Source organism: Schistocerca piceifrons, chromosome 5 (assembly GCF_021461385.2).
Source record: "Schistocerca piceifrons isolate TAMUIC-IGC-003096 chromosome 5, iqSchPice1.1, whole genome shotgun sequence".
Lineage (NCBI taxonomy): Eukaryota > Metazoa > Arthropoda > Insecta > Orthoptera > Acrididae > Schistocerca > Schistocerca piceifrons.
The window spans coordinates 161474325-161492129 of record NC_060142.1 but is presented as its reverse complement, the minus strand read 5'-3'; the positions used below and the strand labels follow the sequence as shown (position 1 = coordinate 161492129).

Genomic DNA, 17805 nt, shown 5'->3' with positions numbered 1-17805 from the left:
GGCATTTCTCCTCCTTACACGAGGCATCACAACAACCTTTTCACCAGGCAACGCCAGTCAACTGCTGTTTGTTTATGAGAAATCGGTTGGAAACTTTACTCATGTCAGTACGTTGTAGGTGTCGCCACCGGCGCCAGCCTTGTGTGAGTGCTCTGAAAAGCTAATAATTTGCATATCACAGCATCTTCTTCCTGTCGGTTAAATTTCGCGTCTGTATCACGTCATCTTCGTGGTGTAGCAAATTTAATGGCCAGTAGTGTAATTTTGAGCCCAGCTTGGGAGCAACAAGAACAGTCACTACAAGAGTATAGGAACCACAGCTTTGTCAAGCACGTCTGTGAGGTCGCAACAAGGATTCTAATTTTAGTACTTCTTTTAAAAATATGTACCTTTTCTAAATACATACTTTTAACACTCTTGTGTAAGAAAGATCTCGTGATTAAGATTTATCTAGTTCTGTGACACTTCCAATACACTGTTGAAGTTATATGTTATCTTTTCCCGACTATGTTAAATTTTACGTCAGAAGGGCAGAAGTTACCCATCCTGACATCCTGATTTGTGTTTTCAGTGGCTAATATAACTCACTTCACATGACTATCAGGACCTTTCCGATAAAGTGGTTGCTGTATCTCTGTCATCCGAGGGCGAAGTCGATAGCTTGCCGTGTCCGCTATCAGTGACTCATCTGGCGGTCAGCACGGGGCTCCTGCTGAAGATGCAGCTCTGAGATAAAGCCCAGCCTCTGGGTGGCTGAAAGAGACTTCGAATCGTGCTGTGCTAAAGTCTCTACCTCGCTTACACTGTGCTTATGTAACCTGGCTGTTTACTGGAGTCTCCACTGAACCGTGTTTCGGATTGCGATGCTACGGTTTATTGACGGATTTACTTTGCCCTGGACTGTCGGTATTATTCCCCCCGGTGTGTTTCACAATTTACAGCGGTCCGGCGTGGACCGGAATTGTGAACTGTCAAGTGATTACATTTAATCCATGTTTCTTGCTTAATACAGAGTGTGTTGTACCATATTGTGTGTAATAGAACACTACAAATATCCCGCCCCAATATAATCTAGAGCTCTTTCTCTAATGACCTCGTCGTTAATCTATATTCCTTTCTTGAACACGTCCCTTCTCTAACTGTAATAAATCTCAGGGAAAACTCTATTCTCTTTTAATGAGTTGCTTCTTTGTTTATTTATCAGTCCTAAAATTGAAGTGATGCTGAATTGGTTAAATGATTTTGATACAATTCGAGTGCGACTGAGCCCTCCATTATCAGCAGATATTGTAGGCGAAAACACGAATGGGCACGATACAAAAATAGAATGCTACAAATTTCGCTGCTGAGGCAAAATGGAACACTAATATGTGTTCACTTCTTCCCGCATAGACATCCTCGGTACGAGAATACTTCTTGAAGACCTTTTCGGCCATCATGGTTTCCTCTGGGAGCGTGAGTTGTCCCGGAATCGAAGTATGCAAGACACAAAATTAACACAGTGACACATGTAAAGTTCGGTGCTTAAACATCCTCGGAGATGCAGTGTCCCACAGTCGGGCATTCGCAATCTGTCCATTGTCAAGTGAGCTGATACCAACCATTTTGCTTATTCTGCACTCTTTTGTCGCGCCGATGACCAGTACATTTGTCGAATTCGTGGTTACTTGATCCCCGACTATTATGGTTCAAATAACTCTAAGCACTATGGGACTTAACATTTGAGGTCATCAGTCCCCTAGACTTAGAATTACTTAAACCTAACTAACCTAAGGACATCACACACATCCATGCCCGAGGCAGGATTCGAACCTGCGACCGTAGCAGCAGCGGGGTTCCGGACTGAAGCGCCTAGAACCGATCGGTCACAACGGCCGACTCCCCGACTATTAAAATAATAACATACTGTTTGGGCAACATCCACAACTGCTGCTAAATTTTTTGGTGATCAATAAATCCGCTCCAGTTATGTTCAAGGAATCCTTTACTTGGATAAAATCGTGTACGCGTCCCAGGTTTTAGGTTGTAAATTAAATCCTGCCTTCAGGCGCTTCATTGAATAGGAGAAGATCGCCCAGTCATCTAAAAAATCCAGCAAATTTATCTAGTAGCGTGCAAGATCCCGTGTGGGTGAGGCATGAAAAGGTTCTTTGGGTCAACCATACTACACTGGGAAAACGGGGCCACATAAATGCCCAGCCCGCAGCATGTCGCGGACGCCTTACAAGATCGGTCAACAGATTTGATAACTTTGCTGGACATTTTACCTCACTGGCACTTTCCCGTCCCCAATCAAGCGCCTGAAGATGGGATTTACATCCTGACACCTGGGTCATGTGTACTACTTTAGCCGGCCGGTGTGGCCGTGCGGTTCTAGGCGCTACAGTCTGGAACCGCGAGACCGCTACGGTCGCAGGTCCGAATCCTGCCTCGGGCATGGATGTGTGTGATGTCCTTAGGTTAGTTAGGTTTAAGTAGTTCTAAGTTCTAGGGGACTGATGACCTCAGAAGTTAAGTCCCATAGTGCTCAGAGCCATTTGAACCATTTGAACTACTTTATCCAAATAAATAATTTGTCAAATACAACTGGAGTGGATTTATTCGTCATGAAATATTAAAATTGCCTTTGTGACAGAAGCACTCTTTCTCCAATACAGTAACTAAATGTAGTTCAGTTGCTCATGGGTTGCCGGCCGAATTGGCCGAGCGGTTGTAGGCGCTACAGTCTGGAACCTCGCGACCGCATGCCTCGGGCATGGATGTGCGTAATGTCCTTAGGTTAGTTAGGTTTAAGTAGTTCTAAGTTCTGGGGGACTAAAGACCACAGCAGTTAAGTCCCATAGCGCTCATAGCCATCAAATGCTCATGGGTGTCCTACATATTCTTACTGTGGACAGCATCTATTGTTTTTTCCTCTTTCGAAGCTAAATTTATTCCTGGACATCTTTGCACATATACTTTATTTACCACGAGACGAAGTGTAGTCTAGAGCTTTATATGGTTGCACATTTGACGCTTGCAGACGATAGACAGATGCGGCCGCGAGATGGTGGAAGTCCTGGACGATGCAGCGAGGAGGGAACAAGTAGTAGAGATTCGCGACGTTTCGGCCAGGTTCACGATAGACGTCATCGGGAGCGTCGCCTTCGGCGTTGAGTGCAACTGCCAGCGCAATCCGGACGCCGAGTTTCGGGTGTGGGGCCGCAAACTGTTCGAGTTCTACACGTCGGACAGGGTGGAACAGCTGTTACTTGCTATCCATCCACCTACTGCGAAACTCTTCAGGTGAGTAATAGCAGCATGATTGCTAGACACTTTGGAAACTGTCGGTACCTAACGAAGTGTATAAAATGTGAAACAATGATTCTCTTTAGACAAAAAGTGTGTGTGCGGACATTCTGCTCTGATTTTAATCCCTGTGATTACGTCATATCACTCACAAACTTGTAGGCCTATTATATTTTCCCCACGTCACTCCGCTTTCTGTCAATATACATGGTTATTCATAAGTATCTCTGGGGTTTCGGAAGACGACTGCTAGAAAAGTAGATGACATATAGGAAACAGCCGCACATCAGTGGATAGAGCGTCTCTCGAATTTATAACTCACGTAAGAGGTGGTCAATGTGGGCACTGCTTGTGACATGACAAGTGTCAATACGTGCATGTTGTTCATTGAAGACACTGACGAAAATTGCCTGGAAAGGCGCAACAGCAGGCTGCTTTTGGAAACCTTTTCATTGAGTTCCGAGCTAATCCGGAACGCCAGTATGGATCGTATGATCTTTTTACATATTCTGACATACCTGCCCCCTAGTGCAATTACACCTTGGTGCATACGCCCAATTGGAACTTGGGAACATGCTCTAGCCACTGAAATGTGTCATTTTTGTGTGTCTTGCAGCTTTCGAGCAGTCCTCTTGTGAAACTATGGAGGTGCTTATGAATAAACCCTTATACCGACAACATATCTTCCGTTTCTGAATCGATCAGTCTGTGCATCACTACGTGATTGTGAAAGATTCCCTGTCTATCAAAGCGCGGTACATTTTCAAATGTGTTGAGTCAGACTCCGTCAATAAGTATGTCACTCATAGATAACCTCATACGTCTGTTGGTATTGTAAGTAGCCTGTTCATATGTTTGTATGTTGGCAGCGCTATAGACTGTATTTAATGCCGCTGACAGCACTCTGCGCCCTAGGTAAGAGACTCTGTGGGTGGACGGACTAGCAGGCTCTTACCTAAGGCGCAGAGCGCTGTCAGCGGCATTAACTACAGTCTATAGCGCTGCCAACATACAAACATACGAACAGGCTACTTACAATATACATGGACAACTCTTTATTATAGAGTAGGTAAGCTGTAAATTCAACTAAATACCTAGGTATAATCAAACGGACGGTGTTCCGAGTGCTGCAGTACGGGCTGTTTACATCTACATCTACATGCGGAAAGAATGAACAGCTGGCCGGAGTGGCCGAGCGGTTCTAGGCGCTACAGTCTGGAACCGCGCGACCGCTACGGTCGAAGGTTCGAATCCTGCCTCGGGCATGGATGTGTGTGATGTCCTTAGGTTAGTTAGGTTTAAGTAATTCTAAATTCTAGGGGACTGATGACCTCAGAAGTTAAGTTCCATAGTGCTCAGAGCCATTTGAACCATTTTGAAAAGAATGAACACCTATATATTTCCGTACCGGCTCTGATTTCCCTTATTTTATCTTGGTGATCGTTCCTCCCTATGTGGGTCGATGTCAACAAAATATTTTCGCATTTGGAGGAGAAAGTTGGTGATTGGAGTTTCGTGAGAAGACTCCGTCGCAGCGAAAAGCACCTTTCTTTTAATGATGTCTATCCCAAATCCTGTGTCATTTCTGTAATACTCTCTCCTATATTTCGCGATAATGCAAAACGTGCTGCCATTCTTAGACTTTTTCGATGTATTCCGTCAGTCCTATCTGGTAAGGATCCCACGCCGCGCAGCAGTATTCTAAAATAGGGCGGACAAGCGTAGTGTAGGCAGTCTCTTTAGTAGGTCTGTTACATTTTCTAAGTGTCCTGCCAATAAAACGCAGTCTTTGGTTAGCATTCCCCACAACATTTTCTATTGTTCCTTCCAATTTAAGTTGTTCGTAATTGTAATACCTAGGTATTTAGTTGAATTTACAGCTTTTAGATTAGACTGATTTATCGTGTAACCGAATTTTAAAGAATTCCTTTTAGCACTCATGTGGATGACCTCAGACTTTTCGTTATTTAAGGTCAACTGCCACTTTTCGCACCATTCCGATATTTCTTCTAAATCGTTTTGCAGTTTGTTTTTTATCTTCTGATGACTTTATTTGTCTGTAAACGACAGCGTCATCTGCAAACAACCGAAGACGGCTGCTCAGATTGTCTCCCAAATCGTTTATAATAGATAAGGAACAACAAAGGACCTATAACACTACCTTGGGGAACACCAGAAATCACTTCTGTTTTACTCTATGACTTTCCGTGAATTACTACGAGCTGTGACCTCTCTGACAGGAAATCACAAATCCAATCACATAACTGAACGATATTCCATAAGCACGGTATTTCAGTACGAGCCGCTTGTGTGGTACAGTGTTAAAAGCCTTCCGGAAATCCTGAAATACGGAATCGTTCAGAAATCCCTTGTCAATAACACTCAGTACTTCACGTGAAAAAAGAGCTAGTTGTGTTTCACATGAACGATGTTTTCTAAACCCATCTTGACTGTGTGTCAATAGACCGTTTTCTTCGAGGTAATTCATTATGTTCGAATACAATGTATGTTCTAAAATCCTGCTGCATATCGACGTTAACGACATGGGCCTGTAATTTAGTGGATTACTCCTACTACCTTTCTTGAGTATTGGTGTGACCCGTGCAACTTTCCAGCCTTTGGGTACGTATCTTTCGTCGAGCGAACGGTTGTATATGATTGAAGCTAAAGCATCAGCATACTCCGAAAGGAACCTAATTGGTATACAGTCTGGACCAGAAGACTTGCTTATATTAAATGATTTAAGTTGCTTCACTACTCCGAGGATATTTACTTCTACGTTATTCATGTTGGCAGCTGTTCTCGATTCTAATTCTGGAATATTTACTTCGTCTTCTTTTGCGAAGGCATTTCGGAAGGCTATGTTTAGTAACTCTGCTTTGGCAGCACATCGCAGAAGGCTGAAACATCCTATTTCTGTTCATTAATCTGTGCGCTCGCAGTGTATGCTGAAAAAAAAAATAGTTCCACTTTCTGCCACCAGGTGAAAAGATGCCGTTTTAACCAGTTATAATGTGGTCTGGGTGCAGGAGAAGGGAAGGAACGATCAAATACATGATAACGGTGTTTTTGACATGTTTATTAGGGCATGGTCACAAGTTACGAGATGTGTTCAATATGATCTCTCGGCTCCCTAGCTCAGCGTCGTCGACAGTTGCTCGCAGCATATCGATGTAATCAGAGCGATATGTTGTCGTATGCTATCCTTCAGGTCAGGAAGAGTTCAGATACACCCGTGACATACACAGTCTTTCAGATATTCCAAGAACCAGAAGGCACGTGGATTTTGGTCGGGGGATCTGGAAGACCACACATCTTGAAATTGCTTAGAGATGAGGCTGTCTTTACGGAAGGTTTTCAAAGCAAATCGGTCAACTGGCAAGCGACAAGTGGTGTCGCCCCATCTTACATGAAAATAGTGGTGTGGACACAGTCGCGTGCTGACAAAGATGGGATCATGAGATGCACAAGGTGTCACTGTACAACTAACACGCCCGTGAGGTGTTATATTCTTGAAGAAAAACGTGCCGAGAACGACGGAGCTTGTGAAATCACACCATTGTCAAACAAACTTAGTGCAGTGAATGTTCCTGCGCAACATTTGGCGAAGCAGAATCTCATACGCGTCAGTTCTATGAATTCATGGCACCCGGCAGACTAAAATGTGCCTCGTCCGACCAAAGAACATCCGCGGGCCACATGACATCCATTTTCTTGTGTGCCAAAAAAAGCAAAGGGCGAAGTCAAGGCGATGTGGGCTTCCTTTGGTGCACATTCTGAATTCTGTAGGAATACCAGAGTAAAATTCGCCGCAAAATCTTCCGAACTGTTGACCAGGGGAGAGAGAATTACCGTGACACAGCTCCAGCACTGGCTATAGAATTTGAGCCTTTTACTGTTCGGTCGGATATATATACAACAACTGCCGTGGGAAGGGGCCACCTCCCTCTCCCTGCTGCACCACCTAATTCACCTGTTTCTCCATATTTCTTGATCGTATTCTTCCGCCCACTTATTGGCATAGGGCCTCTTTGTAGCTGTTTCTTTCGGAGATACTCCCACAATACAATGCTGCTATTGCCGACATACTGGTAAAACAACTTCAGCAGTACACGGTCTTTTTTCTCAATAGCCATTCCGTTTCGTACTCTTAAGCCTTTAAACCAATACCCACTTCACAAAAGGAATCAACACGCATCACCAAGCGGCAAACTGCACACTGACGTCAAAACAGGAAACATGTCACATTATGGCTGCTTACAGCGCTCTTTTTCTGACATTTTGGCATAAAGTGAAACTATTATTTTTTTCAGCATACTCTGCGAGGGCATCGATTAATGAAGATAGTTACATCGTTTCTGCGTCTTGCAATGTAAAAAGGCCGCACAACGGCACAATCAGTTTAATTATAAGCAGCCTGAATCTCTCACATTTCGTGTTCTCGTCCTAAACGTACCAGGACGCTACACTACTCGATATCCCAGAAACGTGTTAAAAACAATTTATAGGATAGTATTGATTAAAAACAGTCTTGGTTGCAATTTTTAGTTTTTTATTTTTCAACGACGCGTTTCGCCTTATTTAGGCATCTTCAGGTTATGTTTTCTACATGGACGCGAGAGACACCAAGATTTGCACAACGTGTTCCCGTTCACAGGAGCGAGTAACAGAATAAGCGTTAAGCTTACTACCTGAGCCCTCATCTTATTCTGTTACTCGCTCCTGTGAACGGGAACGCGTTATGCAGATCTTGGTGTGTCTCGCGTCCATCTAGAAAACATAACCTGAAGATGCCTAAATATGGCGAGACACGTCATTGAAAAATAAAAAACTAAAAATTGGAACCAAGACTGTTTTTAATCAATACTATCCTATAAAATTTTTAACCAATACTGTTAAGCACTGGTTTGCTGTATGCCACATATGGATTGGAAGAATTTATAGGATAGTTCAAAACCGTGCGATTAGTTGACGAAAGGACGTCCCTCTCCAATGGGAACCGAAAACATTTGATCGCAAGGTCATAGGTCAACCGATTCCTCCACAGGAAAACACGTCTGATATATTCAATACGACACTGGTGACAGCATGTGCGTCACATGTCAGGAATATGTCGTCGACCCACCTAACTAGTACACTTGGCGAATGGGTAAAAAGATTCTTCTACCTTGCCCGATTTAGGTTTTCTTGTGGATGTGATAGTCACTCCCAAAAAAGTGATGAAAACATAATTTTGTCACATAAACTGAAAATAAAAAGTTAAACTTTTCTCTGGAGAGAGGACTTGGACCTAGGACTTCTCGGTCCGCAGCTGGTCACGCTAACCACGAGACCACGGCGCTCCTGAGATCAGATTCTCCTTGATATTGTCTATCTTGCGCATGCACTACTCAGTTTGTATATTTTGCTTATTTTTTCATAGTTCCACACAACTTCTTCCTGTTTTCTCGATAGATCTGTGTTCAGTTTTTCAAGGCCTATCCACTGTGCCAACTTATAACTAAATATGAGGGGGGTGCGATGGGGAGGTTCCCTTGTTAGAATTCTTATTGCTTTATTGTCGTACCCGATGCCTCGGTAGGTGTAATGCAACGCTTTTAATTATTATTTGATACTATTTTTATCACTGACGCGATGGGCTTGACCTGTTAGCGTATGTAAGATGGGATACCTCTGAGCCGGAAGATGATGGGATTCGGCGTGTGGGTACTGGTTTGCGTAGACAGGTTTCCGGTAGATCTAGTGTTCCAGTTTGTCGATCGGAGTGCTGTAGGCCTTCACGAGCAGGAACAGAATCTCACTGTTACTTTCTTATTCTAGTGTGAAATGGATGTTCTTATGTATATTGTTGATGTGGTGACGGTACTCGTGACTTCAGAGAGTACCCCTCCACAATCGATAAGCCGCCCTCGAAACAATCGTAGCGCAGCAGCGGTATGGGTTGGCAGTTCCAACTACACCGAGGTCCGCGATGGGCTGCCGCTACTAGTCCCTGGCCATCACATGCGTGGATAGCGACTGGTCGGTGCCTCGTTAAACCGGAGCACTGAGCAACAGCAGACAATTCTCTTCAGTGCTCCGAGTAGCGTACTGTCTCCAGTTTCGACCGAGTCTACAAGCTGCAGTGTTCGTCCGTCGTCTCCGAGACACAGGCTCTTAGGCATCGTAGGCCAGCTCTGGGCTTTACGTAGGCCTCACTCAGAGGTACAGTGACTGGACTTTAGTATTTTAGGGGACTTGTGAAGTTCATTATTTCTTCATATCTAATAAAAATGGTCCAAATGGCTCTGAGCACTATGAGACTTAACTTCTGAGGTCATCAGTCCCCTAGAACTTAGAACTACTTAAACCTAACTAACCTAAGGACATCACACAAATCCATGCCTTAGGCAGGATTCGAACCTGCGACCGTAGCGGTCACGCGGTTCCAGACTATAGCGCCTAGAACCGCTCGGCCACCCTGGCCGTCCATATCTAATAAATATCATTTTATTACTAACAGTTGGAAAGTTTCTGCTTGAAGATAACCTACGCCGTCCACCTGCATTCCAAACAATTGATATTCTGAAGGAACTCAGCTTCTCCATGCGGCCAAATGAAGAATGTGTCGCTGAAGTGTCGCACCCAACAATGTTGGCGGAATTACGCGTGGATTAAGGCAGTTTTTTCAAATGCTTGCATAAAGATGTCCTCTGCTGTCGGAGAGAGTGTTGATTCGATTGTCACTCCGTACGTTTGTTCATTACGTAATATTTATCACACCAGATGAAATAGTTGGACGATAAACATAGCCGCACCAGGTCACCGTTAACAAGAGGTATTCGTTCTTGAATGGAGCCGATAGTTGGAAAGTTGAAGAAGAGAGATTTTATGTCGAAGCTGCCCAATACATCAATATCCTGTACGTACTGCTCCTGTGAACGAAGTGAGTAGAATCCTTCGCATACGATTCTGTGTGTCCTACGAGGTGACCTGGTTTTCGCCAGATTGTAAGTAGGGGGGCCTATCCTTTAACGACAGGCTGGAGGAGGAAGCTTTCCTTGTGGATTTTACATACTCCATAAATCAATGGAGTTTCCAGGATATTAGCTGTGAGTACGCAACCGTCTCCACTGGATCAATTTTGCCTCTAGGCATCCAGTACTAAACAACGGTGCTGACCCTTCATCACTGTGGAGTGCTAAGTAGGTAGGCACCTGGAATGAAGCCCGGATGAATGGTGTCGGGAGATATTTTCACCGACAAGAACAAGATTTCTTTAAAGCCTGATGAGCGTAGTAGAAGAGTGTGGAGGACAGGATGGCAGTCAGGTTTTTGGCCGATATCCGTACGAATTTCATAACTCTCATAGCTGTCGAGGGTAATTTCAGAATACGCAGTATCACTACAGGTTCCTTCAACGTACTGATCAGCTCAACAGTCGGCGATGGGTTCGTCTTTAAAGACGGTAACGCATGGGCACACCGTGCCCATTTCGTGAACACCTTTCTCCAGGAGGCAGGAATCAATAGAATGGATTGGCCTGCAGCATTGGATGACATGAATCCCAAGCAGCACCTTGAGATCAGTTGAAACTTCCAACACGTCGTCGCAAGAACCCTCCCCACACTTTGGATGACCTCTGGAGGAGCGCCATCGAACAGAGGTACACACTAGAGCGGCGACGTCTCGACCACGTTGAAGAGCATCCAAGTGTGTGATGGTGCACGGAATGGGGCAGTTTGGTATTGAAAGTTAGTTAATAGCAGATTTTGACCTCCCAAATGTGTGAAATGGCTGACTTTCGAACAGGTTGAAAGCCTACCACATTTTGAACATTTAAACTTGTTTGTTCGTGATATTTCCTGAACATACACTCCTGGAAATTGAAATAAGAACACCGTGAATTCATTGTCCCAGGAAGGGGAAACTTTATTGACACATTCCTGGGGTCAGATACATCACATGATCACACTGACAGAACCACAGGCACATAGACACAGGCAACAGAGCATGCACAATGTCGGCACTAGTACAGTGTATATCCACCTTTCGCAGCAATGCAGGCTGCTATTCTCCCATGGAGACGATCGTAGAGATGCTGGATGTAGTCCTGTGGAACGGCTTGCCATGCCATTTCCACCTGGCGCCTCAGTTGGACCAGCGTTCGTGCTGGACGTGCAGACCGCGTGAGACGATGCTTCATCCAGTCCCAAACATGCTCAATGGGGGACAGATCCGGAGATCGTGCTGGCCAGGGTAGTTGACTTACACCTTCTAGAGCACGTTGGGTGGCACGGGATGCATGCGGACGTGCATTGTCCTGTTGGAACAGCAAGTTCCCTTGCCGGTCTAGGAATGGTAGAACGATGGGTTCGATGACGGTTTGGATGTACCGTGCACTATTCAGTGTCCCCTCGACGATCACCAGTGGTGTACGGCCAGTGTAGGAGATCGCTCCCCACACCATGATGCCGGGTGTTGGCCCTGTGTGCCTCGGTCGTATGCAGTCCTGATTGTGGCGCTCACCTGCACGGCGCCAAACACGCATACGACCATCATTGGCACCAAGGCAGAAGCGACTCTCATCGCTGAAGACGACACGTCTCCATTCGTCCCTCCATTCACGCCTGTCGCGACACCACTGGAGGCGGGCTGCACGATGTTGGGGCGTGAGCGGAAGACGGCCTAACGGTGTGCGGGACCGTAGCCCAGCTTCATGGAGACGGTTGCGAATGGTCCTCGCCGATACCCCAGGAGCAACAGTGTCCCTAATTTGCTGGGAAGTGGCGGTGCGGTCCCCTACGGCACTGCGTAGGATCCTACGGTCTTGGCGTGCATCCGTGCGTCGCTGCGGTCCGGTCCCAGGTCGACGGGCACGTGCACCTTCCGCCGACCACTGGCGACAACATCGATGTACTGTGGAGACCTCACGCCCCACGTGTTGAGCAATTCGGCGGTACGTCCACCCGGCCTCCCGCATGCCCACTATACGCCCTCGCTCAAAGTCCGTCAACTGCACATTCGGTTCACGTCCACGCTGTCGCGGCATGCTACCAGTGTTAAAGACTGCGATGGAGCTCCGTATGCCACGGCAAACTGGCTGACACTGACGGCGGCGGTGCACAAATGCTGCGCAGCTAGCGCCATTCGACGGCCAACACCGCGGTTCCTGGTGTGTCCGCTGTGCCGTGCATGTGATCATTGCTTGTACAGCCCTCTCGCAGTGTCCGGAGCAAGTATGGTGGGTCTGACACACCGGTGTCAATGTGTTCTTTTTTCCATTTCCAGGAGTGTAGTTCGCTCTGAAATTTACAGAAAAATTATCGAAACTAGCTTCTTGGAAGCGTAATATGACTTGAATAATAGTATTTCGGATGTGCCAGAACTCTCGCAGGCGCAACAAAGGGGTCATTACGAAATGATACTGTAAGATTTCAGATTCTGGACACTGACTACAAACACTGCACAGCCATTATCATAGTGTATTAAGGCTTGCTTATACATTTCGCTTCTGCAGAGCAAATGTCCTTGCCATTTGTAACCTATAATATGTGAAAAATCTAGTAACCTTTGAGCTGATGTCACGGAAAAAGTGAATTTCGGTGACGTTTTTTTTGCAACTGCATGTCTCGTAGAAACTGCAACATATGGCCTTACGTGCAATGCTGTGAAAATTCGAAGAAAGATGTAACAAAAGCTCTGCAACATGAAGTGCAGTGGCCCACGAAGATCAAGCAATGTGAGTGAATGGGACGGATTTCCACCATGGAATCATAAATAAGCATAAGAGCAGATTAGGGACGTGTGGACGGAATCATAGACAAAGCCTAGTAGAAAAAGCAGTGAATTTACGAACGCCAGAAATAATGGAAAGCATTATTAAAGAAAGTGATTCTACAGAAAGAATTGCCTGTCATGGGCGAATGTAATAAATCATATCCAACAGGTTCAACAAGACACCTCTATATTGATGCCCGACATAATTTCAAAATATTGTTGTAAAGACCAAAATCGTGGTATTACGAGTGAGAGAAAGACATTTTAAGTCACTTATATCCACAGACGCATGAACGAAAACCGGATACTGGCTTTCTAGAGCTCTGGTGAAAACGAATGGACCAAAAAAGTTCCTAAGTTCCCTCAATAAAACGAATAAAAATGCGACACGAGAAATTAGGTGGATTTTTCATAACCTTGAAGCATATGTAAATTAGAGAAACTTTAATGAAATGCGGGCCCGAGACAAACCACGACCTCATCAAATCCTGTGACACAGCACGTAGAACGCGTCCGCCTTGAAACACAGGAGACAAGCGTCTATTACTTTTATTCGACAAAAAGGCAGGGATAAGAGTAAAGCTTTGTTCGACCATCCGAAGTTCTGTAAAGAAATGAATTTTGGCTGCTCGTGCCCTGACTGTCTTTCACTGCCCAAAGCTTCGCCAGCGATCAAGACAGACACAGGCCTCGCAAGCAGATGGATTCGGCAGCGAACGAAATTATCTGAGGAGCAAGTAACTCACTTTTAGGGCACGGATGTAATATAAAACCAGACTGCGATAGGAGCCATGTTGCAATATTGCCTTTATTTTGGTTATTGCTTTGTTTTTATTTTACGGTAAAGGTATTTTTTTGACATTTACTGTGTTTATTCTTTGATTCCCTGCTCCCCCTGAGTCCGTGGCCACGCACATGCGCAGATATACAGATGGCGGAAAGCTTTATTGTTTATGATGAATGATATAACGTTGTTTACAATTATCATTAATAAATATGGGATCAAATTGCGGAATACTATGTGAGATATGACACCGAAAGGCAAAATTATCATCAGTAACATGTAAATACGACGCTGAAGACGCGAAGTCATCACTAGAAACAGTTATCAACGGCGAGTGTATAGGGAAAGAATCCTAAGCAAATGCATCGCGAAGCCCATTAGCATGTTACACGTTTCTTTCTACGATCTATTAATTCCAGCAATTTGCTGATGTACTGACTCTCGCTCAGTATCGTAATACGAGTCGCAAAATAAGCAATATACAGCGACTTTGTTCTAACCTTTTGCAGCGATAATGATACTGAATAATATTACGGAGCTCCTTTAAGCAAGTAATCCGCAACACATCTTCTCTGAGTTCATTAAAACTGCTACTTATACACTTTCCTCTGTCATTAGCGAGGTTAAAAAGGTTCATATTAAATTTTTAGCAGTTGCTTTCTCCACGAATCTATATCGCCGGTTGCGGTAAGTCCATATCTGTCGGCTATTCTTTTATTAGCCGTTTCTTCTTAATACATCAAACTTGCGAATTTAATTAAGTTGACTGTCTAGGTTCGAATTGGTACAACAGTACAGAGAATGGTGTCAACAAATATTTTAGTCAAATCAGCCTTTTGAATTAACTGCTGGTTACATACCAGTGAATAATTTACGTTAACTATGACTGCGCTTTTCTACACGTTGACTAAAAAAATATAATTTCACAAAACATCACAATAACTCTCAATACTTAACACATACTTTTATCTTCAAGTTCGATTTGCAACATAGGACGCTCTTGTTGGATGTGGCAGCTTCTAACATCGGATAAAAGGAAAGTGTCAATAAAGCACACTACTAGCCATTAAAATTGCTACACCAAGAAGAAATGCAGATGATAAACGGGTATTCATTGGACAAATTTATTATACTAGAATTAACACGAGGCTACATTTTTACGCAATTTGGGTGCATGGATCCTGAGAAATCAGCACCCAGAACAACCACCTCTGGCCGTAATAACGGCCTTGATACGCCTGGGCATTGAGTCAAACAGAGCTTGGATGGCGCGTACAGTTACAGCTGCCCATGCAGCTTCAACACGATACCAAAGTTCATCACGAGTAGTGACTGGCGTATTGTGACGAGCCAATTGCTCGGCCACCATTGACCAGACGTTTTCTATTGGGCAGAGCTCTGGAGAATGTGCTGGCCAGGGCAGCAGTCGAACATTTTCTGTATCCAGAAAGGCCCGTACAGGACCTGCAACATGCGGTCGTGCATTATTTTGCTGAAATATAGGGTTTCGCAGGGAACGAATGAAGGGTAGTGCCACGGGTCGTGGCACATCTGAAATGTAACGTCCACTGTTCAAAGTGCCGTCAATGCGACCGAGACGTGTAACCAATGGCACCCCATACCATGACGCCGGGTGATACGTCAGTATGGCGATGACGAATACACGCTTCCAATGTGCGTTCACCGCGATGTCGCCAAACACGGATACGACCTTCGCGATGCTGTAAACAGAACCTGGATTCATCCGAAAAAATGACGTTTTGCCATTCGTCGTTGAGTACACCATCGCAGGCGCTCCTGTCTGTGATGCAGCTTCAAGGGTAACTGCAGCCATGGTCTCTGAGCTGATAGTCCATGCTGCTGCTAACGTCGTCGAACTGTTCGTGCAGATGGTTGTTATCTTGCAAACGTCCCCGTCTGTTGACTCAGGGATCGAGACGTGGCTGCACGATCCGTTAGAGCCATGCGGATAAGATGCCTGTCATCTCGACTGCTAGTGATACGAAGCCGTTGGGATCCAGCATTGCGTTCAGTATTACTCTCCTGAACCGACCGATTCCATATTCTGCTAACAGTCATTGGATCTGGACCAACGCCGACAGCAATGTCGCGATACGATAAACCGGAATCGCGATGGGCAACAATCCGACCTTTATCAAAGTCGGAAACGTGATGTTACGCATTTCTCCTCCTTACACGAGGGATCACAACAATGCTTCACCAGGCAACGCCGGTCAACTGCTGTTTGTGTATAAGAAATCGGTTGGAAACTCTCCTCATGTAAGCTTATTGAAGATGTTGCCACCGGCGCCAACCTTGTGAGAATGCTCTGAAAAGCTAATCATTTGCATATAATAGCATCTTCTTCCTGTCAGTTAAATTTCGCGTCTGTAGCACGTCATCTTCGTGTTGTAGCAATTTTAATGGCCAGTAGTGTACATTCGTCTTTTTACTATGACTAGCATCAATGTACCTCGCGGTATTAAGCAGCTATACCATAGGAACTCTTGAGAAAAGAGGACACATTTCAGTAAGTGGTATTCTCTTCAGAAAGCTGAACAATGCCGCCTCTCAACTTACACCTGAAAGTCACATATGCACAACGGGAATAACGACATCTGTCTGCCAGTACTTACGGCCAAGTGTTTTGTCCACTTCCGTTGTTGCCACTGAGCGACAGTCCAGTTGAAAAAATGCTGCCAGTACTTACAGCCAGATGTTTTATCTACTTCTGGTGTTACCACTGAGCGAAAGTCTAGTTGAAAACATCTAAGGAAAGCGTCAACGTTACATCTAAAAGTATGTACTTGCAGTACACAGGATTAAACACGAAAACTTTGCTACAAATAATGTAATATTCTCTGTCCTTCACAGTTTTGTCTAACTGTCACTAGTTTTGTCATTACGCTACTAACAACGTTGTTTGCTGTCTACCCCCCATTTCAGGGCGTTTATAGGGAGGAAGGACGTTCTGAAGTATTTCGAGGATATGGTGAGGGATACAGTGACTTACCGAGAGCGTAACAAGGTGGAACGCAATGATTTCATGCACATGCTGATACAGCTCAAGAACAGAGGCTTCATGGACGACGAGAAGTCCGGCAGTGCAAAGACCCAAGACGACGAAAACAGTAACTGGAGTAAGTAAACTGTAAACACCGCAACAACAATGATGAACGATGTCTTTTACTGTGTTATTTAATCCTAAATCCACTCTGAATTTCTTTCAGTAAATATGTATTACGAAAAACAAAACGAGACAGACAGAACAAAGCAAGTAACGTGTTCATTGTTTCAAAAGTAATCGCCATAGCTTTTAATACATGCAGCACACTGTGAGACAAAACGGTGTATGCTTTCCCGGAAAAATGTTTGTGTTCGCCTACGGAACCATGACTGTACCCAGGAGTGCGCCTCTTCGTGCGAAGCAAATCGACGGCTTTCCAGCTAAACTTCTGGAGAATAGTCCAATAACCTCGGCAACATTTGGGCAAGCATTTTGTTCGCAGGTTGCTTCGGCTACGCTGCAGGAGTTGGTTCGGCCGAAAAGGTGCACGCATGATTATACTCATGGTTCGTAGGCAACCGCAAACATTTTCCTGTGAAGGCATTGACCGTTTTGCCTTAAGAGGGATAAATGTATTAAAAATCATTGCTATTAATTCTGAAATAATAAACAGTTTACTTTTTTCCATCTGTCTCGTCTTCCTTTGACTGCCTCTTATACTACTCTAACCACTCACAAGCTTACATGACGCAGCCATAGAAATACTCCTAATGTGTTGGCGTCTTGCCTGCAGTAGTGTGTGCACATTCAGTTCAACGTCCTAGAAGGAGATTCATAATGTTTTCTTAATTATTCGGTTATTAATTTTCCGAGTGGTTTGACGGGTCACTACAGTTTTCTCTCCTGTCCCAGTCGCTTCATCTCAAAGTAGACCTGCACTCGATAGCCTCAATTACTTCTTCTCTGT

The 17805-nt window shown here is 44.7% G+C and overlaps 1 protein-coding gene across 1 annotated transcript in view; it reads left to right on the top strand.

The window, feature by feature from the left end:
* The window catches only part of LOC124798833 (cytochrome P450 6k1-like), a 68544-nt gene that overhangs the window by 13179 nt on the left and 37560 nt on the right, over window positions 1-17805 (top strand). The window contains exons 3-4 of the mRNA XM_047262364.1: window positions 3023-3285; window positions 16778-16971. Coding sequence (XP_047118320.1) covers window positions 3023-3285; window positions 16778-16971 — 457 coding nt within the window. The remainder of the gene's footprint in view (window positions 1-3022; window positions 3286-16777; window positions 16972-17805) is intronic.